The sequence below is a fragment of the Cydia strobilella genome, chromosome 21 (genome assembly GCF_947568885.1).
Source record: "Cydia strobilella chromosome 21, ilCydStro3.1, whole genome shotgun sequence".
In the NCBI taxonomy this organism is placed as follows: Eukaryota; Metazoa; Arthropoda; class Insecta; order Lepidoptera; family Tortricidae; genus Cydia; species Cydia strobilella.
In genome coordinates this window covers 3,741,091-3,767,708 of record NC_086061.1, presented here as the reverse complement: position 1 = coordinate 3,767,708, position 26,618 = coordinate 3,741,091, and the positions used below count along the sequence as shown (strand labels likewise).

At 36.2% G+C, this 26,618-nt stretch overlaps 1 protein-coding gene across 1 annotated transcript in view; it reads left to right on the top strand.

Moving 5' to 3' along the window:
* Positions 1-26,618, top strand: part of LOC134751010 (agrin) — an 82,966-nt gene that overhangs the window by 33,531 nt on the left and 22,817 nt on the right. Inside the window, exon 2 of the mRNA XM_063686325.1 lies at positions 8,038-8,177. Coding sequence (XP_063542395.1) covers positions 8,129-8,177 — 49 coding nt within the window. The 5' untranslated portion in view covers positions 8,038-8,128. The remainder of the gene's footprint in view (positions 1-8,037; positions 8,178-26,618) is intronic.

Here is a 26,618-nt window from a genome sequence, read left to right as displayed (position 1 = left end):
GAACATATGAAATAGGTACGTGTCGTTGAGGTGTTCCGTTCTGGTTTTCATGAGCAGTTCCACTTCATCAAATGTTACTTTTTTAAATGTAAATGAATAGAACCGAATAAAGAACCTCCTCCTTTTTGAATTGGGTTAAAAATCAATTACTGAACATAACACATGTACCTAATCATGCTTGATTTTGACCATTGCCAGTCTACACCTAACTTAATGACCATAATTATAATATGATTGCTAGACCGAAATTGTTTTAAAATTATTACAGGAAATGGCATCTTTTACCCTAATTAGGTTAATTCGTTTGTTAAAGGATTCAATTGCTCGTGTAGATTATATTTTAATAATGATGTGATTTAGATAGAATTATTCTGGAATGAATAAGATTCGTTTTTTGTTACACTTTTTTATTCAAACATAATTTTACTTGAGTCATACATATTTGACATTTACAAAAAGAAGGTATCGTAATTTCCGTTGTGCCACGAAAATTACTATTTTCATAACTCAAGAGGAATATGTTTTTAGAATATTTTATACGATGAAATTCCGCATATAATATTATACCTACATGTACAGAGTATGATATTCTTTCTATCCACGACACTTTGCTTTATTGCCATTAGGTATTTGCTCAACTTTTTTTAACACCTTGTGTTGCCGGATGACCTCATTAAGGGTCGGTTGCACCAAACTGTTTGTCATCGTTAAAGAGTTCGCTAAATTTTATTGTATGGAAAGTTTCATAGTAAACCGCCGCGCGCCGGGTGACGTTGTTCAGTCTATCAAGTGCGGATGGTGCGACTGGCACTAAGTGTCCATTTCAGACAATGTATACAAAACACAACATCAATTTGCAGGAAAATTGCATCTAAACCCATGCACACGGCATCAAGCGTACCAGGCGCACAGAGGCCGCGAGAAAGTCTACTTTCCTCGTGCTTTACTGTCCGGGTCACAGGTCACGCCCATCTCAAGGTCTCGACGTGACCTCTTTTGTCTGGTGCCCTAGTGATACGTAGTGAGGTCAAAGGTCAACTAAGATGGACAATATCCGATTGAAGAAGAATATGCTGAATACAAAGTTTAATCTAATTTTATTGTATTCAGCGCTTTAAGCTCTTATGAAATTGTAATGATTATTTTTTAACAAGCTTTTTGTGCATGAATGCTGCGAAGTTGATTTTGAAAACGAGCAACCGAAATAAAACATAATTTTTAACCTTGAGTACTTTGGTTAGTTAGGAGTAGTTTACTCAAAAGATAGAAGGAGCAAATAGCCAATTTTTTTAAAGTTCTACACTTTATAAATAAATATAAGTATTTTATTTTTGTCTACATCTTATTTGCGACAACACTTTAATGCAGGACTAAATCAGCACAACTGTACACCTAAATAGGTCACAGAAAGTCAACCATCACGGTCACGATTGACTTTTTCTGCAATCATGATAATAAGTGGTTATGCTTAGTTTTGACAGCCAATCTGCCAAGGATGGCTCGGAAAATAACGGTGCGCCAAATGGAGGGTTACATATGTAACGGTTGTTACGGTTGTGCTTTCGCTCAATTCGTCAAAGGGATTTTGAATGAATTATGTACAAGACAGAGGTAGGTATGTGACCAACTTTAAAAACATGAGGAAGTTTGCAACTTTTATTCAAGGCTTATTAATTTGTTTATACGAGGTCAAAAACTTTTTAGTATGATTAATTATATAATTATTTTATTTTATTAAATGGAGTTTAGTGGTAAACTTTTAGTACCCCAGCTTGGTTTGAAGCTAGCGTAAAAGATTGTCACCAAAAGTTTTTTCTTTTCCCACCAGCTTTTCAAGATCAGCCATTCTCCTCCTATAAGCATCTGAGAGCAATATGTAGGCGTATTCTGATTGTAATAAGAGGTTATGAATTCGATTTGGATTTATTATGGTTATGTTCTGTCAGTGTCTAAAGTGGCGTGTCTGGATGAAGGAATCAAATTCATAACCTGGTATTATAATCAGAATATGTCTCTGAAGATTTATCAATAAAAGCCTCATATTTGTTGCGCAGATTTATCACCCCGTAAAACAAACTGCCGGGCAAGCATAAAGCAACAGACTTTAGATGAAAGTTTCCAAGAAGGTCAGTGAAAACCAAACAATTACCATAGTCAAGTCTATGGGACGAATAGACAATGCTAAGCTTTGGCTACCTACCACCTATCTAGCAGTTATTCGAAGGCTAAGACAACCAGTATATGTTGGTCTCATATCATGCATAATAGTTTGGGATTTGGAGGTCTCGGTAGCAAAAGAGTAAGAAGACGAAAGTGGACGTTCGCCCCGAAACCGCCTTTCCATACAAACGTAGTCCCAATTTTCCTCTCTAGATATATATAACCATTATTGAAAATATTTTCACGGAACACTGATTTAAACTTTCACGATTTTTACTCATTATTATTCACAACGACGGGACTTAATCGCGTTAAATAAGTTTTAAATTCAACTCCGACGTTTCGAGGACGGCGTTGTCCCCGTGGTCTCGGAGACGTCGGAGGTGAATTTCAAACTTATTTTACGCGATTAAGTTCCGTCGTTGTGAATAATAATATTTTCACGGAATTTGATTTTTTTTTATATTCGTATGGCATTATGATTTATGAGTCGTTCTACAGTTATGTTTATTAATTTACAAATTAATGTCTAGGTTCTTCACCCATTGGGCTGCGTTATCACTAAACTAAACGGAATTTAATGCATATTAGCGTTGCCCTTTTGTTAGATTATTTTATATATTATAAAAGTTAGGAGCCTTTACAGTTTAGTATGGAAATTGTTTTTCGCTCCTACCTTCTATAAGACAAAAAATCGAATAAAACCAAACGAAGGGGCATAGCTATGGTTAATACACAGCAAATTGTGTAGAAATATTTTTCTTATTGTTAATATTAACAGAGAAAAATGAGGATTACGTTCGTATGGAGAAGCGGCCACTTCATATTCACATTAGGATTTCTCATGGTCATTTGAATTGTAAAATTTGTCCTTGGCGATGTATTTATGAGAATGACTAACGGGACACGGTGTATACTTAGATTTTTTTGCAAAATATAAAAAGCTTTATACAGGGTATTTTTACAAGCCTAAGGCATATTTTGCGAGGAGAATAGCTTTCTAACTGAGGAGGCTCTGAGTAACTTTTACTATAGGACCAAACCCCGCGAAGTGGCTGCTTCGGAACCTCAAACTGTTCTGGTTGTTGACTTTACAATGTAAAAAGTTATTCAATTCTTGAAAAAAAAAAACAATTTACATAAAGCTTATAAGCCAGGTAAACAACATGCCGACTTATCACAAAAGAGCGATCTCATCCAGATAACCTTAACTGAGTATTGTACTCGTATGGTCCCGTTACTTTGAATGTCAGACTAAATGTCTCGTCAAGTTTTGACATTACTGGTCCAACATTCCAACTTTCAACTAAGTTTCGAAGAATTTCACTAGCGAATACGCTTATAATATAATACGCTTATAATACGCGTATAATACACTCAATGACTTAACCGCCGCCATACAATCGTAGCTACGCTTTCGTTTTAAAACGATAAGCTGAAATAACATGAAACTTGGTATAAACATTTAAGTAATAACATACAGGGCGTTTTTTTTAAACTCCGTTTTCGGGGTATGGCTTAGTACATTTAAGGTAACTGAATGGCATAGTTATTTATAACATTTAAAACTTACGCGTTTTGAACACATAAAAACAAACAACAACAACAACATAAATTCGCGATAGACCCGATTGTAAATGTGATTTAATATAGTTTTTTTTATTAATATCGTTGTTATTGTAACACTGACATTATATTTAAATCCACCAAATAATTGAATACTATGACTATGAGGTATCAATGACATTTCAAATATCGATCATCAAATTCGCTACTATGAAAATTGGCTTTTTTGAAAATCATCTAACAAATCCGAGATAGTATTACATTTGCGTTTAGTATTTATTTAATCTTTATTGCACAAAAGAAAATACAATCGTACAAAAGGCGGACTTAATGCTATGAGGCATTCTCTACCAGTCAATTTTCGGGCAAAGCAGAGAATTTGTAGGCGGTGCAACATAGTGATTACATATATACAAGTATAGTTAAATAATGCATAGGCATAGACATACATACATACATATAGCATAGTAGCAAATATATAAACTCTAATCAATATGTAAACATGCCCTAAGATAAGTAAATGTACACGCTCATATGTGCCGGGCCTTATCAAGTTATCAGATAAAAATAAATGATTGATTATCTCCAAAATGGATTTAATTAGAATACCGGTTTCCTTGAGAAAATTACTTAATTTAAGCTCAAGCATGTACCCTTGATATTAACCGACTTTTAAAAAAACACCCTCTAATTTTTGCCAAATAGAGATAAATCTTTACAGGCCCCGTTTATAGTGTTTTGCTACAGTAGAATTCTTATACATAATACACCTTGTTTTTTTTTAACTCCGTTAATTTCAAGGGTTCTAAGTCTGGTATTAGTTTTCGTTGCTAAAAACTGAAATACAAATAAAATAGGACGTATAGAAGTTTTGTATGTTTTTACATTTTGTATGTTTACTCGCTCCTATTTCTATATAAGTATTACAATACTTAGCGCAAAAAAAGAAGCTCAAAAAACATAACTCCCCTCTCGCAGTCGGGCAAGTCTCTACTGCCGACTAGGGTAACTGTACCCATTCTAATCCTTTACCGCTTCCTCGAAGCGGTCTGCGGTAGAGTAACTGCGGCGCAATGAACGGTTTGCCCGTTGCGTTCTGCGGTCGCTTTATTTGCACGTTTACCCTGTGCCTGGACTAGTATTATGTTCGTATGTACTTATATAAGTTCTTTAGTTTTATACCATGTTTATGCAATCATGCAGCAAGGACTTAATATGAATGGGCCGATTTTAATTTTTTCCAGTTTTTTTCAACAGATTTCGATAAAATTGGTAGATAAATAATTCCCTTATCTGTACAACATAGGAGCAATTCACAGTGTGTCCTAAAAAAATTCCTCTGCGTTAAGAAACCGTTATGGTACGGTATTATTAATAATACATACATTTTAGCGAGATCAGTTTTGGTTTGGTTTTTATTTCGCTCAAAATGAGAAGCTCTTCAAATACGCCAAATTTTATCCAAATCTATATTTTTTTTCCTTTTTTTTCCTATAGAATTACAGAATCCACAATTTACCAGAGGTCTCCGCACTAGGCATCGAGTATCAGAATTTAGTTACAAATAAAAAGTGACTTGACTTATGATAAAAATTAAATAACTAATTATAAGTAAATTCGACAACAAAATAAACATCAGCCCGAATAGAAGCTTTAATATGGCCTGAATGAATTGCGGCATCTAAAACGAAACTAAGAAATACGTTTAATTCAATTCGATTTAAATAAAACAAAAATACGGACTATTACTATATTATATAGGTACTTCAAATGTAATGTAATGAAAATGAAGTAATGGGTTGTAGCAATTAGACGCGATCGCAACGTATTTTTAAATCACTGTCACGTCAAATTTCACTGTCAATTTCCTTGACACAACTATGTTGTTGGTACATTACTGTCACGAATAAACGTACAATTCATCACTCATAATTCGTTATCAATAATGACGTTTGGTTGTGAACTTTACAAGCATTACTGTGGCGTCGTAAACTATAAAATGAGTTACGTTCGCCGCCGCATTACTGCCGGGATAATGACTCATTTTATCAAGGAAATTGCCAGATGCAGCGACAGTAACAATGACGCTGCAACAACTGCAGTAATGTCTAACATCATTTCTGATTATTTTGAACGACTAAATAAATCATCAAGCCACGAAACACTTAACATATACCCCTTTAAAACAAAATACCGCTACCCGGCGCGCATAAATTCGCTGGTATTCACGCGGAATTAAGACAACAATCTCAGCTTTCTCCCGGTTTCCCTTTTACCTGCCTTTCACACACACCGTCTAGACTAGACTTTGGCTAACTATGCTAGCTTTAGTCAAGGAATAACATGTGATAGTTGTAAGCTAAATTGTTTGCTCGTGCTAATATTGATACCCGAGCAAGCGAAAGATTTCCAAACTTAGCTTAGCGAGCGGAAAGGAATCATTAGCGTTGCGAGGGATCAAGACACAAGGGTAAAACAAACTTTGTTACCGAGTGCAACATAACATTTTTCAACACGTAAACGCGAGGAAAATACTAACTGTAAAATATTACAAATCAAATCCAAACGCTAATAAATAATAAATTCCAAATCATCGCTTAAAAGTTAATTTCATTGGCAACATGATGAAACTACTTATAATTTGCATCAAATTTCTTTGCCACGAGCATTACGAGCTGCTATCGAGAAAACTGAGTAATAATATAATAAGCTGAGTTTTCATTTGCTCCCTTAGAGCATTCTAGCTAGATTGGTTTTCTAAATGAAGCATTGGTTGGCGAAATGAATCATTGTTATTAATTGGATTAAAAAAAACTTTTTGGCAAAATAATGTAAAAAAAGAATTTAAAAAATAATTAACGGGTAAAATCTTTAAATCATATCAGTTTATAGCGCGTAAACGAAGCGTGGGAATGTTGTGATATTAGATTAGATTAGATTTTTTATTATTATGTATTTTCCTGAGTCTTGAGTTTGTAATAGCAAATCTTGCAATTAAAAAACTTTTTAGTACCGTACTTTTTAGTCCAATATTTTAACTTTTTAAAATGGCAAAATCAGAAGTTTTGTCACGATATATAGTCAGTTTGGCCCTCTTGCTTTATTATTTTGAGTCGTGTATTTTGTAAGTCGCTCCATATTTAAGTTTTGTTGTTAAATTACAAGAAAAGGGGAAACATGTAACTGACGGTTTTTAAAACCCCGAAATAGCCCAATATTTTGATTTTTTTATGCTCATTACGTAGGACTGAATCATGTATTTAGGAAACAATTTTGCATTATTAGAACGTCCCATTAAAAATGAAATTATAAACAAAAGAACGAAAAAGAACGTTATAATACCGGTATTTTTGTATGGAGCAAATACCGGTTTCCGACCCCTGGTTAGATGAAACAATCGTTAACAGTTAAGAACACTGAGTAATGATCCCTAATCAGAACGGAAAAAAAACAACGGGACATTTCTAATCTCTTTCTTGGAAACTTGCATAAGAATTTTCTCATGAACGTTTCCAGTAATTGTGGAAATTTTGGGAATGTAATTGCAACATCCACATTGCTATTTATAACAAGAGACCATTTGAAACAAAGCTTAGCCGTTTACATAAAACCATAAACAAACTTTTTATAAACAATAAATCTAAAACAGTTGGCATCACTCAAAGCGTTTTTTTGGCGTTGACAAAAGTTTTATAAACTGCATCGAACTTAAATCCTATTCCATTTAAAATTAAGATTAAAATCGATCGGCACCAAATCGCCTCTTTAAAGATGCGTATTCACGTAGTCGTTAGTGCATTTTGAAAAAACTTTGCGCATCTGTGGAATCGATAATCGGCGGAGCATGCGGTTAGAATAATGCATCGCTGTTCGAAAGTCAGCACCTTTAGGATCACTTATTCACTTTAGTTGCGCAGGAGCATCTAAAATCGTTTTTTCCAGACTCGAAAAGAGGGGTGTTATAAGTTTAACCGCTATGTGTGTGTCTATGGCACCGTTTTTATTTATTCGTTTTGACCAAAACCTCACAGAAATAAATTAGGGGCTCTGTGAGCTGTAGACCTCGCGATAAGGTTAAAAATGTAAAAAAAAGGAAATATTTACTTCGTTGAGTCATTATCACAGCGAACTCACAATGGTCTTAAGCGCTTACTGGTTACTGGCACTTAAGTACTTTATGTAGATTTCCGTTATTTTGAACATTTTTTAAAAACGAATTTATCTATTGAACCTGCTCAATTTTCACGAGAATTTTGTGACTTTTTTTTTCTTAAAGCTGATGTAGACTTATAAAATATTTCTTTGTTCCAGAATCCAACATGGACGACTGAGTCGCCGCAGCGACAGTGAATCGAATTAGTGAACGAAAAATATAGTGATTTTAAGACAAGTGACACCCAATATGGCTTTCGCGGCCCATTTTATAGTGTCGGCAGCCTTCGTTATCATTGGTAAGTGTTCAATTAAATTCATTAATTTCAGGTTAAAATAAGCCCCTATAGTTTGTTAGTAATTAAATTACTTACCTAGACTAGATTAGAATATTCATGAACATTATTAAAAATAAAAAATAAAAATATACTAAATGTGAAACTGGAAATTAAAACGAAAATCAAATTTAGATGACGAAGCCTGCGTTGCTGCTCACGAACTATGGATGAAATTTCTATTTACTATTTTATATTTCTTTAATCAATTAATAGATAAGTATAGGAATAAAAAAACGATAAAAAAATACTAAAATTGAAAGTAAATAAATCAATTTATATCTATATACAGACTATAAGCAATTAAATAGAAACAATGTATACCCCACTTGATCTCGTGATTCTATGATAACATAAAAATTCCCAAATCTGAGAAAAAAGTATACAACTTTATGCAAAATTTCCCATAAATCCAGAAGAGCTAAAATCGAAAATTTGATACATTATAACCGACAATACAAAATATAGTAGGTAGGTATATAATTTAGCATCAATACCTCTTATTGGCCCCATTAAAATAATGATCAACTTAAAACAATAACTGATTCATTAAATGCACGAACCTATTAATTTTTTGCTTCCAAAAGAAAAAGTTCGATATATAGTTAAAATTTTATAGTGACAATCATACTTTCATTATTGCAATAATGATTAAATAATCAAAGCTTCCGACATTTAAAAAAAAATACATAATCACAAAAAAAATGTACTTTTTTCGACTTTATTTTATTACACTGAGGTGATTGACGTATCTTGATTCTTGAAGTCTATTCGAAGCCTACTAAATCACGACTTCATTTGTTTTGAATTGGCCTTCGTCTTTGTGATGGAGTCAATATTAAATGATAATGTTTTTAATTTTTATGTTTTATCTACAAATTCACCTCATTATCCACCCTAGTCTGCATGGGAACTCAATTTTGAAGTAAAAAGGACGCGAATTTCAAATTATTTCTGCCCCGTCGGTAATGTGTCCCGTGTGTCCTGCGAGTAATATCTAAACGATGTCATTTAGTGATAGCTAAAGACATCCGAGTGCGACTTGCACGCCCTAATATATATATTTTCCAAATTTCGTCTTTTTCTATTGAAAAAAGTCTTTCAATACTATCACGAAACTCTACTACACTAGGGCTGTAGCCATTAAAGTATGAAACTCTCGAGGCGCGAATTTCAACTTTTTTTTCCCCGCTCCGGTTGTCGCTCATTAAAAATATTAATCGGGACCGGTTAGTTGTGTGAATTAAGTGAGAAGTGGGCGCCAGCCTCAATGGTAACTCGGTTAAGGTGTTAGTGCGCGTGAGTGTATGAAACTAGTATGCGAATGCGGTTTTGCACCTTATCTTCTACGTCATTCACTAATTTACACAAGGAGACTTATTCTGACTATAACTGGTTAATTTTCTTTGATAAAAAATGGCTTCCATCAAATTTATTGTGGTGATTTTGCCAATGTCCAAAGTGCGCTCGTAAGTACCGTAACCCAGGTAGCAAAGTGACGTCAGCGACGTCATAATAACGTATAAAATATAAATGCTACCGGACTTCCGGTTCGAACGCCATCTTGATAGTAGCCTCGTGATTAATTCCTTTGTTTTTTGCTCATTAATATTGTTTAAAGTGTAATATCGATAGCTTTATTATACAATAATCTAATGTGGTAGTGTGCAGTGAATGGAGAATTAATCTCAAAGCGTGTTTAACCACCATTTTGGAGTCAACGGCCGGTAGTCCACGTGCTTCTCGTAAAATCCAGCTATCGGTTTTACGAGACAACTACAACAACCACCGAACAGCGTCGTGCTCTAAGAGCATTTATTTTGTTCCTACCCTTTTACGTGACATTGGTTACGGGCAACACCGCCCTCAAGTCCATCAAGAAAAAGAAGAAAGATAAATGCTACCTGGAAAGCATTACGTTGTTCGGTAGTTGCTTTTATTACTAAAAGCAACTACCGAAAGTGATAGCTGGACTTTACAAATAGCCACGACAGATTGCCGGGTGCTGATAAAAAGAATGAATGAACGCGTTTCAAAACTAATTTTTTAAGTTGCTCAAAAAGTGCTACTTTTCGTGGCTGTTTAGCGTGCGGAAAGTTGGTTTTCGCGAACTAGTGCTTTTTACTTTTCCATTTTTTTTTAATTTTTACTTGTTCCAATTCATGACTACTTATTGATGAGTGTTAATATTAATTTCCTTTAAACGTCGTAATCAACATAAAAACCTACTGTTAATGTAAGAATACGAAAAATTTGCATATTTCATATTTTATTACTTACCTCTTCATCATTATAAGTATTATAACACGTTTATTTTTTAATGTTGAAAAACCGTTCTTAATAAGTTGTCTGAATGGAACGGAACGCCTGTCAAAGAAGAGGCGTATTTTCTTACTGCAAGAATGTTTTAAGTTTCCAAAGGCAACATTAGATATTGTTTTTATAAATATACAATACACAAATAATCGTAAATAACGATATTTAGGTAATAATAGTACAATGTTTTATTATTTACAATTGTTTCTGTCTTATAGAACATGCATTTAAAAATTAAAACTTTCATTGAAGTAGGTTCAATAATAATAACAAAATCTATTCTAGTCGAATAAAAGCTAGAAGAAAAACACCTCTTCATAATGTCAATGTCAATGATGTCACAGAATTAACAATATAAAAGTTCCGAATTCCATTCCTTACTTGTTGCTTTTCTTATTTTTTCTCAACTGTATTAAAAAACATCGTTCGATACACGTGCGGAAATGTCATTACTTCACGAGTACCGAGTACTCGCCTACGGCTCGTGCCAATATATCTCGGTGCTCGTGAAGTAATGACATACTTTACGCACTAGTATCGAAATGTACTATTTCATTAGCTGCACATTATAATAACTGGTTAATCTGGTTATGAATTTGATCTGGATTTGCTATGGGTATGATCGTCAACAGTGACATTTCTTCAACCAGAAATTCAAATGACCCACGTTTCAATTGGCACTAGTCTCCCCTACGGCGTCCAATATGTTTGGACTGTTTATATGTACATATGGAGTCTGTCTAAACTAACTCTTCACTGATTTTGACGTGACAGTGCAGCAGTAAAGATAAAGATAGTTTATTTCAAGTAGACTGGTAGATATGTTACAATGCGCATATGAACGTCAAATAAAGCTACACCGGCTCTAATCCTATACATACCTCTGTCAGAAAAGATGTAAAAATCTCCAATTAAGATTAAGGGCCGGCAAAAAATTCGGCGGGGCACATCTTTTCGAAACAGTACATCGTATAATTAACATTTGTATTAAATTAAAATTATTTTTCATAGAAATCTGACGTTTTTGGTGACACTACTACACTTTGTTATTGCAAAGAGCAAAAAAAATATTCACACAAAAAACTTAAGTTTTTAGGTCACTTTGGTCACTTATCCAATTTGTAAAAACGAACAAAAACAAATGACCATAACAGTAAGCAGCGTCACTCGATCTTTATCACGCTAATGATCTATAGATCAATGATCGATGGCGCGCGCGCTGTCAATAACCGTTAACGTGACAACGTTGATTAATTATGGTAATGCACTGTTTGATTTAACACCTACTCGCTGTAGGGTACCGTGAAGTACTTTTAATCTTAAAATTATACCTTATATTATAACAGACCTTCAACTTGGAGACCCGATGTACATTTCTGAGGATAAATCAATAATAGTTTTTAATATACAGGCTGGCTAAAAAATAAGTGCATTCCCGTTGCCAGGGAGGTTTTGGGATTATACTGAGCAACTTTTACTATGGTACCATCCACGAAATCGCGAAAACAAAATTTACCCTACCATAGAAAATGGACCAGTGAAAATGTATGAAACAGCCAAATATTTTTTCGCGATTGTTCCCATAGTAAAAGTTGCTCAGTATAATCCCAAAACCTCCCTGGCAACGGGAATGCACTTATTTTTTAGCCAGCGTGTATATTTTGTTTTAGTTCTGACTTTTAGACTTTTACATTTTTAAAGAATTTTAGATTTGTTTAATAATTGTCTGTTTCTTTGTTATTTTTTTAATTACAGTTTCTTTTTGGAGTTTGCAATTTAGAGAATATTCTCTAAATTGCGACAGAGATAGGAACAGGCAGGTCAAAAATTCTTCATGCTTAGCGTCATTACATTACTTTAATAATAATAATAATAATAAATTATAGGACATTCTTACACAGATTGACTTAGTCCCACGGTAAGCCCAAGGAGGCTTGTGTTATGGGTACTCAGACAACAATATATATAATATATAAATACTTAAATACATAGAAAACACCCATGACTCAGGAGCAAATATCTGTGCTCATCACACAAATAAATGCCCTTACCGGGATTTGAACCCAGGACCATCGGCTTCACAGGCAGTGTCACTACCCACTAGGCCAGACCGGTCGTCAACACTTTAGGTAATAAAACTAGGTAATTGCGTCCATTATAGGTCTTATAGATTGCCAGATTGTATGTCTTCTTGGTCATAACCTTGGTAATCGCACTTAAATGGATTTACGAATCCTAACATTACTAATGAGTGTAATAAATACTGACTTCGCTTGTAAATTCCCTAACAACGTGTAAAATATAAAAAAGTATGGAATTACCTACATAAAGTAGAAAGTACAGTTTATTATGTACTACTGCGTAGGGCCATAGAGATGATAATAGAAAAACAGTAACAAACATTCTGAACCTTTTTTTCTTGCGACTCCGGTTTGTGGTTTTTAATAAAATATCAATATAGAATCTCCAACTAGCTCAGTTTGAAAACTAATGACTATACTCATATTAGGTACAGTCACTATCAGATATATCGGAGCGGCCGAGGTGCCCAAAAATATCTGTATTTACGTACTAACGCCTTGACAATAGAGGCGTGTTCAGATAGTTGTGAGCACCTTGGACGCTCCGATATATCTGATGGTAACTGTATACATGCTGTGCTTACTTTGTGACTAAGTTGAGGTGTGGACATTTTTCGCAATTATATTTATATTGTTGTTTTTAGTATCAGAACCCTGGCATACGACTAATAAAATTCTTTCACTTAACCGATTCTTTACAAATTAATACATCACTTATTCATGTCGCATATGTTTATTTCGTGATAGTGTTTTAATGAATGGCTCCACAAAAAATGCTAATTTATTCACGATACACCAGAAGTGAGGATAATAATGTTTTCACAGGTTCATGTCAACAGGCAATAAAGTTTAATTGCATAGTGTTAGTTGTATTTGCCTTGCCATACACACAATATTCTTTACATTTTCTTTAAGTTTCTGTTACAAGCACCTATAAAATTCAGGCAGAGTGAATAAGTAGGCTCCTTTTGTAAGTCAATTCATGAAATGAATTAGGGCGGAAAGATTTTTGGCGAGCACTTAAAAAGATTTTATCTACACTTAAATCAAAAACACTCTATGGTGCATTTACAACCGCCAGTAACTATTAAACAGTACCAAAGCATAAACAGTTTTGTTACAGCTAATTTCCATCTATGAAAAGTTATTATATTGCGTAAAATAACGTGGATTTCGATTTAACAATGACATTAAAATTAAAACAATTTTGATAATTTATCATATAAAAAATAGAGTTTTATTATGTGTGTAGATACTGTAGATAAAGCAGTGTATGTAACAGTGCATATAGGTAACTAGCGACTCGCCCCGGCTTCGCACGCTACACAAAACCTTAACAAATTATTAACTTAAACCTTCCACAAGAATCACTCTATTGACAGGTGAAAATCGCATGAAAATCCGTTCAGTAGTTTTTGAGTTTATCGCGAACATACAGACAGACGCGACGGGGAACTTTGTTTTATAAAATGTAGTGATTATAAATTAATATACCTACTCGTGTGATGTTTAAAAAAATAGGAGGTTGTTTCAGAACGACTCAATCAAAATATTTAGACTGATATGAATCTCTAAATGCGGCAGCCCCGCTAACCGCGATGCCTGTCGCGCCGCGCGCCGGTCGCGCGCGTTCAGTCCGTAGCCTAACACGATACGGATAATGAATGGATTGGCAGTAGTCGGCCAACTAATTGGCCGAGTTAGGAAGGCGGCCATGTAGGTAATCCCCGCTGCACAAATGGAACTGATTGACACTTAATTATCGCTTTGGACTTACTTAAATGGGAGAACAGGGGGCCAATTTCTGAATTTCAAGCGCTCGATTTCGTGATTTTCCCTTCAATATATCTCCACTATTACGGCGCGATTCGGGAAATGAATTAGAGATTCACTAGATATGAAATAGTAAAGATATGTGACGTCCGGTAAAGGTACCTTATGGCGGTTGGAGCTAACGCTATTATTAACGCCGCTCCAAATAATATTGGATGGCGCTTACGTCGCATAGCGCCGCAATCATTTGCGACGCTATGCGACGTAAGCGCCAGCCGCCATAAGGTACTTTTTGTCGTGAAATGTCACATTACTATTTCATATCTAGTGAATCTCTAATTCATTTCTCGAATCGCGCCTTAGTCATTTAAATTCTACTAATAGAATTGAAAACGAGTGGTTAATAACACTAGATTCCCAATATCTATTGCTCGTATTTCAAATCCCTTGCCAGTGTCTAAATCTACGTTTGATATTTTTAGAGCTTCAAGTTTTAATTTCAACCTAATACCTCCACGCGTTCCAAAGATAAAGAGTCTTGACAGACAGACGGACGGGTGAACGGACCACTAAGTCATCCTATAATTAAGGGTTCCGTTTTTTTTTCTATTGAGGTACGGAACCCTAAAAACGTATAACAAAGCAAAACATCAGTGAGCAATGGCGGTGAAAAGTTTTCTATCATTGTTATTGTATACCTATGTGCACTGGCAGTATACTAACAATACCCTTGACTAACCACGGATAGATTTTATGTCTTTGCAATTAGGTATACTATATCAAAATATTTATCAGTACGGTTTTTACTCACTATTATTTTTAGTCGCTTTTGGCGACATGTTTCGGTTGCCTGAGGATGGATTCCCAAAGAATCCGAAACATGTCGCCAAAAGCGACTAAAAATAATAGTGAGTAAAAACCGTACTGATAAATATTTTGAAATATGTCTCACGATAGTTTAAGTGAGGTATACTATATGTCAAGAAACCGGCAAAGTGCGAGCCGGACTCGCGCACGAAGGGTTCCGTACCATTATCTATTGTTTTTAATATTTGTTGTTATAGCGGCAACAGAAAATTTGTAAATTTCAACTGACCAGCTATCACGGTTCATGAGATAGCCTGGTGTTAGACAGACAGACGGACAGGGAGTCTTAGTAATAGGTTTCCGTTTTTACCCTTTGGGTACGGAACCTTAAAAACAGTGTGGAAGTACTAGCAACTAGCACCTATTCAAATTCATGAGCCATGCCGCACGTAGTACAGTCGCCATCAGATATATCGGAGCGGCCGAGGTGCTCACAAATATCTGAACACGCCTTTATTGTCAAGGCGTTAAGTGCGTGCTCAGATATTTTTGAGAACCTCGGCCGCTCCGATATATCTGATGGCGACTGTACACTACGCCGTGGTACACTAAACTCGGTTTTTTGCGCGTTAGCGGTACCCACATCCACGGATAGAGTGCTTGTTTTTATAAGCTCTTATTTTATTTATCTACGCACATAATCCCTCTATGACGCGTTCAGAAGCCGCAAATTACGGCCAGTAAAAAAAAATATTCGGACAAACTCTTATCTGGTAAATCTTGCGTAATAATAACATCGATATCGATTTAATAATGAGATTCTTTTAGACCATCTCTGAAAAACAAAGAAATATGATTTGACCTCATTTCTAGTATTAGTCGAGATGAACAAATGCCGCAATTTCGGTCGTATCATGCGGTTCCTTAAAATCCTGAACGCATCATAAAGAGCTTTTAATATTGTGTGTAGATAAAGCAGTTTATATATGTGTACAGTCGCTATCAGATATATCAGAGCGGCTGAGGTGCTCAAAATATCTGAACACGCACTCTAACGCCTTGACAATAGAGGCGTGTTCAGATATTTGTGAGCACCTCGGGCGCTCCGATATATCTGATTGCGACTGTACATAATTAGGCATAAACACTCGTGTGATGTTTTCTGGTTTAAGCTCGTTTCATAAACCCACACTCGTAGGTATTTCATTGTCTTTTATTATGTAGGGTCATTGTGCCAGTTTTCGTCCACTTGACGAAATTTGAATATAAACCTATATTGCTGCACAAACTTATTGCAATCCTTAATGTCTAAACAATATGCAAGTAGCAAATTAAAAATAAAATATATTATTTGCCAATCCGCCAAGTGAACGAAAACTAGAGCATGGACGGAAACTAGCGCAATGACCCTATCAGCCACATAAACTAATATTACAGAGTGAAGCTAAGTAAAAGTGTGTAATAAAACACTCACGATGTATCAGCTTGTCTGCTTAGCGCCGGCGGCCCACATTTTTTTCGCGCCGCACAAGGCCATAATCAGACGCATGGCCATTGTACTTGTTAGGGTTCCGCGGGCAACGGTCAACGTAATATTTCCTAGCCTTAACTTACGCGGTTAATGTATTACACTGATCCATAAAAGTTATAGTAAGTTAAGACCAATCGTAGGCAAAACCTTCAGTTTTGTGTGCCGAAAAAAAAACAAAAACGAACACAATATGGATCCACGGATTCGAAATAAATAATAAATTTAAATTGAATTGATTGTCATCTTCGCTAGGCTCCCGCGTACGGAACCACGATCGCATTCTCCATCACATAGCGCAGTACTTTTTGCAGCAATTCAAGTTATTTTTTGTCGGTTTGCTGTCATTCTCTTGGGAATATGTAAATAACTAGGTGTTTAATGCGACATGAGGACAAAAAAACGTTGATCCACTTAACAGTAAATGGGTTTATTTACGTTTAATAGTTCGCTTATCATAGAGAAATAATTAAACTTATTCTAAACTTATTTATTTCAAAGCTCACTCCAGACATGAGTTTTCTTACTTAATTATTTATAATAAGTTCTATTAGAGGGTCTTGTCTAGAAGTGTACTAGAAATCGATTTTCGCTCATGTCGTTTCAATACCTATACATCTTTTTACAAATAAGTTTTCGTTAAGCTCGGTTAAAACTTATTATAACTGGATTTCTACCATTGTACCACCAAAATTTTACAAAAGCTCGCTAAGTTTTATGAATACGGGAGTAATGATTTATTATACTTCTACATCGGTAATATATTTAAAATCATATGGAAGTTCTCACACAATAAGCCTTAAAGAACGGTTATTCTAATCTTGAACAGAGAAAGTATTACTGAACTTATCTACTTAAATAAGCATAATTTATTCTTCCTATTCGAATGCTCTAAATAAATCTACTAAATCGATTTACATATATTAGGCACATTAGAGATCTAGTTTTTTAGTGTCTAGGTGATTAATCATAAGATTAATGAATGATAATTTAACACCACACTATGTGTGGCAGACAGAGCGTAATGTCTTATTATAACTCTCGTCGAATGAAGAAATGTAACATTTAAGTAACGAAAATACAGTAGAAACATATTAAATTTAAATTAAGCCCGACCAAAAGATACCATCAAATGATTAATGAATGATTGGGTTTTTGTGGCTTCTGACACCTTAAGAGGAAAGGGGACGGCCGCTTCTACATACAAACGTAGTCCCTATTCTCCTCTCTGGATATCGACATTATGGAAAATAGTTTTACAGTACATATCCCTGCGGTCGTGTTTTAATTTATCGCCACTCGTTTCGAATTTCCTCTTTTCCGCACTTGTATCGTAAATAACTATTTTAATACAGTTGCTCAAAAAGTGCTACTTTTCGTGGCTGTTTAGCGTGCGGAAAGTTGGTTTTCGCGAACTAGTGCTTTTTACTTTCCAATTTTTTTAAATTTTTAGTTGTTCCAATTCATGACTTATTGATGAGTGTTAATATTAGTTTCCTTAAAACGTCGTAATCAACATAAAAACCTACTGTTAATGTAAGAATACGAAAAATATGCATATTTCATATTTTATTACTTACCTCTTCATCATTATAAGTATTATAACACGTTTATTTTTTAATGTTGAAAAACCGTTCTTAATAAGTTGTCTGAATGGAACGGAACGCCTGTCAAAGAAGAGGCGTATTTTTTTACTGCAAGAATGTTTTAAGTTTCCAATATTAACCATATCTATGCCCCTTTGACTTATTATGATTTTTTGATTATTGTAAAAATTATGAGCGAAAAACTGATTTCATACAAATTTTTAAATGCTCCTTAATATTACAATAATTTAAAATTAGAAAAAAATCAAACGCCCCTACGTTACGGAAGACTGAAAAAGTAATGAAATTTAATCGCGTTAGACCCGGTAATGACATTTATATTGTGCAATGTTATACTGTAAACATTCGGTTTATCTTTTCGGCTCACGACATAGCTCATAGGATAATCCCCTAGCAGTCGCCATAAATCGTTAATTCGTGCTAGAAAGCTGAAATTACTACTTTCTAATACGAGAACATTTGCTCTGTTGTTATATATTATACGATGTGTGGCCGATGACAGAACGAGTTCGAAACATATTTTATGTTTGCCATAATTATTTTATTCCTTGAATGATGAGATCCGGGTGTCATATGGGGCATTTTCTATAAAATGGGACCTTATTGTCGATTGGCATTGTATTTATATCGGAGCATCGTTTATAATGGCGTAAGCGCCATCGACAATTAGGTCCCATTTTAGAAAATGCCCCATATGACACCCGGATCTCATCATTCAAGGAATAAAATATTTATGGCAAACATAAAATATGTTTCGAACTCGTTCTCTCATCGGCCACACAGCGTATATTTAGGCAAAAAATTACCATTCCCCCCCCCCCTTTATCTCCGAAAGTACTGGGTCAAAATTTTTGAAAAAAAAATACACAAAATAGATCTTTACCTATAGATTACAGAAAAACCTATTAGAAATGTGCAGTCAAGCGTGAGTCGGATATAATTACTTAGTTTTTGATCCGGCCCCTACGGGTTTTTTAAGACATTTCACTCACGTTTCACATAAAAAATACATTGTTTAAATTATGTCATGTACGGAACCCTTGGAACGCGAGTCCGACTCGCACTTGGCCGGTTTTGTAACGCAGGTTACTTACGAGTATGCTAATTTTTTTTTCCAATTTCGTAGAGTAGGTTTTCCACGAAAAAAACATATTCTGGATAATGTTTTCCAAATGTACCTACTCGTATGTGACTGAACATATAATATTACAGCATTAACGTTAGGCAGATTACGCAGGCGGAAGTTGGTCATAGGAACTCTGTAATAAATTACCGCAACTCATTAAGTCTGCTGGTTAACCGTGTAATAAAATGTACAGTAGCATATAACAAATTTACAGGTATCTCATATACTTAATTTAATAAATTCCATAAGCTGGGGTTTAGAGGAGTGACTAGACAAATGGAAATTCTGTATGCCCAACTTCTTGCCCTGATACTGAAATAAACAATGTTCCAAACACAAGCATTGTTTTGCTTACCGGGCGACTCCATCCCCTGTATCACAAAAATATATTTTTATGGAATAAAGTAATTTGTATTTGACCTCTTAAAAATATGGCGCTCTGAGTCTGTTTAACCCTTTAACCCTTAGAATTTATTTGAGCCTATCGTGTGCGGTGCGTCATCACAAGGCGGACACGCCATACATCAAAAAACCGGCCAAGTGCGAGTCGGACTCGCGCACGAAGGGTTCCGTACCATTACGGAAAAAAAAAGCAAAAAAATCACGTTTGTTGTATGAGAGCCCCATGTAAATTATTTATTATTGTTTATTCTGTTTTTAGTATTTGTTGTTATAGCGGCAACAGAAATACATCATCTGTGAAAATTTCAACTGTCTAGCTATCACGGTTCATGAGATACAGCCTGGTGACAGACAGACAGACGGACGGATAGACGGACAGCGAAGTCTTAGTAATAGGGTCCCGTTTTTACCCTTTGGGTACGGAACCCTAAAAACCGGACAAGTGTGAGTCGGACTAGCCCACCGAGGGTTCCGTACTTTTTAGTATTAGTTGTTGTAGCGGCAACATAAATAATCTGTGAAAATTTCAACTGTCTACCTAACACGGTTCATGAGATACAGCCTGGTGACAGATAGACAGACAGACGGACAGCGGAGTCTTAGTAATAGGGTCCCGTTTTTACCCTTTGATGGGTACGGCACCCTAAAAACTAGCTGACAACGAAGGCTAAATACGCTCGCACTTTCAGAATTGTCACAACCGCGTAAGTATTCCAAGTAAAGAGCGTATTCCCATCTTAAAGGCCGGCAACGCACTTACAACCCCTCTGGTGTTGCGGGTGTCCATGGGCGGCGGTAATCGCTTACCATCAGGTGATCCGTCTGCTCGTTTGCCTCCTATTTCATAAAAAAAAAGTAATATTCCACACGCGTAAGATTCCACAATTTTTTTATTAATGGTATCAGTCGATCAGGTTTGTTTTGAGGATCCTAGTACCTATAAGGCCTTTATAACTTGGTCTTACTGGTTTTTTTTTCTCTCCGCAAAACCACTTTATCAAACACCGCTAGCGTAAATAAAGTAAGCTATAACGACCCAGCAAATTAAAATGTTAGCTATTCTGGACTTCCTGGAAGCCGGTGATTGGTTCTGTAAAACCATGAGAACGGGTACTTGGCGGCTAATAACGGCTATTAGTAATTGATTTATTTGAGCAATCGGATATAGTGACTTCTTGAACTTATCTAAAGTAATAACATAATTCACTCTGTATTTATTTGTAAATATGCGTTGAAAATAGATCACTAATATATTATTTTTGATACCAAGTAGGCAATTCCCTTTTTTTTCGTTGAATATACAATTATACAAAAAATTTCATACAAATTTTACCTCTTTCCTTCACTCCCCAACTTACCTGATCATCCTGACAGCGTGACGAGATTGCGGAGTATAATAAATACAGCTTGTAAATCCAATACGAGCTATAAATGAAACCAGATGTAGGTAGAATTTATCCGTGTAATCATTAATTAAGAAGTTTTTTAAGTTACACGTAATTATGACCCCGTAATAAAAATTTTTAAATTGACCGAGCAGCAATGTACTGCAAACATAACGAGACAACATGCCATGACGTTAGGAGGTACGAGCTTTTTATATAACACTAACAGCTTTTTATAGTAACTGCAACTGCTAACAAGAGTTGACAGTTACTTTAAAAAGCTCGTATCTCGTAACTTGTGTGTTGGTATTACATTGCGGGCCGAATTATTTTGTATGGTCTGCCAATTGCAATATGGACCAAAAAGTTTCTTCAAGGTTTTTTTTTTTAGATTAAATATCCTGCGCTCACTCATTCATTCAATACTGTTTTTGCGATTACTCCTCAACTCTCCTGCTGATACCTATAATAACATACGAGAAGCTTAATCCTTCCCCGAAGATTGATACAGTTATGTTTTTAACCCTGTTCAACATACATTAGCTCCAGGCGATGTTAACTTAAAATTGTCTCTACCGGGAATCGAATCTGGGACGAACGGTACTTGATACACGGTAACGTTATGCAGTTTTATGACTTCCAAGATTCAATAAGTAAATTGACAATCTGAGTGACAAGATAAATAGGATATTAGAGCTAACGGAGTTGTTTACGTAGGTTCAGTACTCAAGAAAAAAAGCTTAGCTACTTACTGTACAAGTATATAAGCTGAATTATTGTTATTATGATTATATTTACAGATTGAAATTTCTTTCACCAGCCATACTCCGCGTAGTAAATTTATAAGTCTGAACAACTTTTATTATGAGACAGGTGCCGAAATCGCGAAAAAAATTTGGCTTTTTCATACAGTACGGCTGATGGAACAAGCAAATTTTTTTTTTGCCATTTCGGTCCCATAATAAGTGGTTAAGTTATGACCTATAAATTCATTAGGTACGCAGAGTAAGGCTGGTGATAAAAATTTCACTCTGTATGCAATACAGCTTTTTATTAGAAAAACAATGTTTTGTCAAATGAGAGTGAGACAATGTTATGGTAGGCAAAAGGCAAATGTGTTGGAAATTTGTGGTAGTGTGGTACTTATAACTTCGATCTTGCACGATCTGAAGGTAAAAATCTGGCTAAAATCTCGCACCCTCAATGTTTTAATTTGATGGTACCAAACAATATCCAATAGAAACGTTAACATAGTGTTGTGAATTTACCTTAAATGCATCTGCAGCTTTCCACCGCCATATGAAAGTATGTAAACAGTAGAAAGCTGTCAATTTGAAAGGGCTTATTGTTTCATTTGTTTTCCCTCGGTTCTCGTAAAATCATGTGAATTGAGCTGCATCTATAAAAAATTTACCTATTTGCAAATTGATTCATTCAAAGAGCATTTGAATGAAATATTGAAACAGTGTTTTGAAAATATACTTGAGAATGTTGTTATAGTCCTCGCTCAAGCTTGGCAGTCTTAATAATACTCGTCGGATAATCACATCAGTGCGTACCTACTTCCGTTGGAGGTTATGCGACAGATATTACCAGATCAAATCTGCCCTCGGCCTCGGCGAGAAGGATATAAAACGCAGAAATATGTACAGCGGGCGTGTATGAGATGGCTCTGTTGTCTCTGTGGTTAATCGCAAGTATTTGGTTATGACGCTCCTTCGAATTCATTATGCCCTAGTACTTTGCGTACGTTTTCGACTTTGATTTATTTTTTTACATATGTAAAATATATTTCAGTCATCAGAATGTTGTCGTGAATTGGCTACTTATGTGAAATTATAAGAAAAATGGGCATCTTACGACCTATTTGACCTATTACAGCAACTTTGACACTCTTTTTTGTCATTTTTGTGGTAAAAATGTTTATAATTGCTGAATGTTTTCTTCTTGTTTACATCGGTGACATTCCATAACTTCAACGTCTGTTGTCAAGGAGTCTCCTTGCCTGTAAAAGAAGTTATAATATAATATATAATAATAAACCCATAAGACTCAGTAGAAAGTGCCAACTTTAAGCGTAGGTACCTAGGTACTTACGTGACTGCATTCCAAGATACTCAGAAATCCCGAGTATAATTCGCATCGCATTACTTTTCCAGTCGTTCTAGATTGTCTATGTCACTGTTTTATCACTGCCCATATCTAAACGGCCATTGAAATAAAACAGATTGTAAACAGGCCTATTTCTACAGACATTAAGGACGTGAACACACTTTGGGGTAGGCGGAACTCTCGAAGTGTGTTGTATAACATAACTCAGATAGAAATATAGATAATGCCACAGGGCGGTATAGGTAAATATTTGTTTGTTTAAAGATTGGCTTTATTTGTTATTTTGAGTATTAGATGCGTACCGTAAAATCAGATAACTACTTATAAATTAATTTTTAAACAAACGAACGATGCTATTAAGCTTAGAATAAATTTAAAGGCGGAAAATTTAAGTGAGACTTGAACTAACGGCCTCTGGATCGATACTCCAGCGCTCTGCCATCTGAGCCACCAAGACCTCATCCATAGATTCATTATGCTAAAGAGAATTTTTAAATTGCTTAGTTACCATGAAATATTCTCGGTATTTTTCCACACATTTGATGCCAAACCTTTTTGCAGTTACTTTCGATTTCTATGACACTTAAAATAGACGCCAATGAGCGTAAATGTTACCCAAATGAAACAGTCGTCAACTATTAAAAACATTGAGTAATAATCCCTAATCTGAACGGACTATACAGGTTGGCTAAAGAATAAGTGTATTCCCGTTGCCAGGGAGGTTTTGGGATTATACTGAGTAACTTTTACTGCGGGACCTACCACGAAATCGCGATAAAAAATTTTACTCTCCCATAGAAAATGGACCAGCCAAAATGTATGAAACAGCCAAATTTTTTTTCGTGATTTCGAGGTTTCTTCAATGATGTCGTGTCGTGTGTGTGTGTGTGTTTCGTGATGTCGGCGCCGTCGACTGGACAGAAACGGCTTTGGACAGAGTAACATGGCGGTCTTTGGTGTCGGAGGCAGCAGTAAGTAAGTGATTTCGGGGTTGGTCCCATAGTAAAAGTTGCTTAGTATAATCCCAAAACCTCCCGGGCAACGGGAATGCACTTATTTTTTAGACATCGTTTAACTAACTAACTAAAAAACTAACTCCGCTGGCTCAGCGATCCGAAGTGAGTCTTGGCCTCCGATACGAGTTGGCGCCAACACGCCCTGTTTTGTGCGATCTCCTCCCAGTTTTCTGCTTGCAGGGCGCGTAGATCTTTCTCAACTTGGTCTCTCCAGCGGTACTTAGGACGACCTGCTGGGCGTCGACCTATGTGGCGTCCAACGTAGGCCCTTTTTGCTGCCCTATCGCCTGTCATTCTCTCGAGATGCCCAAGCCAGCGGAGTCTTGCTGACTTGGTTTCGCCGATGATGTTTGGTTCAGAGACCAGGTTTTCTATCTCCTGATTTTTCCGGATTCTCCAGCTACCATCTTCTCTTTGTGTTGGCCCCAAGATCTTTCGGTATATTTTTCTTTCAGCGACAAGGAGCTGATTTTCTTCCTTCAGAGTAAGTGTCCAACATTCGCAACCATACATCAAGATCGGTCTAATAACGGTTTTGTAGACACGAATCTTGGTTTTCCGGCGCATAATCTTGGACACCAATATTTTGTGAAGGGCCGCCGCGCATCTGAGGGCACTTTGGATGCGAAGTTCAATGTCCTCTTTTCTGCAGTGTGTGTCATTAATAATGCAGCCCAGGTATTTGAAATTTTTCACTCCTTTGTACGAGACACCATCGACAACTAAGTTCTCTCTTTGCTCCAAAGTGTTCCTGCGCCTCCGCATGTGTAAATATTCCGTCTTCTCTTGGTTAATTTTGAGACCGACCGTCGAACCTTCCTCCGTCAATACCCTTGCTTTCTCCGTGACGGTTACGCTGTCCTCTCCCAGAAGAGCAAGATCATCTGCGTACCCAATGATCTTATGCAGGCCGTTTAACTCCACTCCGCCGTCCAGTATTTCTACCTTCCTGATGACGTATTCAAGTACTAGGTTAAACAGTATGGGTGACAGCGCATCTCCTTGTTTAAGACCAGTAATGACTTCAAACTCGTCCGTCAACCCTCCTCCCACTTTGACTCGCATTCGACTTGTACCCGTGGCGACCACAATCATTCTTACGAGTTTGTCTGGGATTTTAAAATTCCGGAGTATGGAGAAGAGCGCCTGCCTGTCTATACTGTCGTAAGCTTTGGCAAAGTCCACGAATAGAGAGTGTATTTCCATCGCATATTCCCATTTATTTTCCATGAGCTGTTTGAGGAGGAAGATTTGGTCAACTGTGCTCCGATTACGCCGAAATCCACACTGATAGTCTCCAAGGATTTGCTCTGCGTATTTCTCTAATCGGGCCAGCAGCACATACGAAAGTACTTTATACGCCGTTGGGAGTAGTGCTATTCCTCTGTAGTTAGAGCACTTCTTCTTACACCCCTTCGTTTATAAGTGGAAACTCTTTTCTTGCATTATTTTCGTACCCGACACAAATCCCTTTCAGTGTAATGCTTCCTTATCATAGTTTGTAATGCCGGACCGTCAAATGATACATGGGCAGGACAACAATTAAGATAATGGGGAGATAACGCGTTTGTATGCCGGACCCGCGCGACCCTATGAATATTTAGCGCGGTGACCACGATAGAAATAATTAAATTTAGGAACATCAACAATTCGCAATTAGGGACAGACAAACAGCAGGAAGCGACTTTGTTTTATACTATGTAGTGATGCCTCTCCATCGTTCAAATTGTGCAAAAGTAGGTAGACTCTCAGTATTACTAGTTCGATCGAGAGTCCGATTCGCTTACACTATGAGCAATGGACACGGCCTGTGCGTTCGCAAAAGCAACCCGGAACATTTCAGTCCAGCGCAATCTGATTGTCTATCCTAACAATTCCCTTGCACCAGACTGTAGCCTTTGTACGTGTGACAATAAGGACTCATGTTACGTGAACAAGTATCCTTTGAATTAAATGGGGCGGGTTTTAGAGTGGACGGGGACGCGACGACAACGATACGAAAGCTGCTCGTCCAGGGGTCGGCAAAACACGGCTCGCTCTCTGAACGTGCAATTGCGGGGCGCCACAACAAATATCTGAACAACATTGTCAATGCTTTAGAGTGCATGTTCAGATATTTTTGAGAACCTCGGCCGCTCCGATATATAGGTGGCGACTGGAGAAGTCAAATCAACTTTTGTTATTGTTTGACATTGGTATATTGATGATTTATACTGCCTAAGCCTCTGCTAACCAATATGGTTTTATGACTC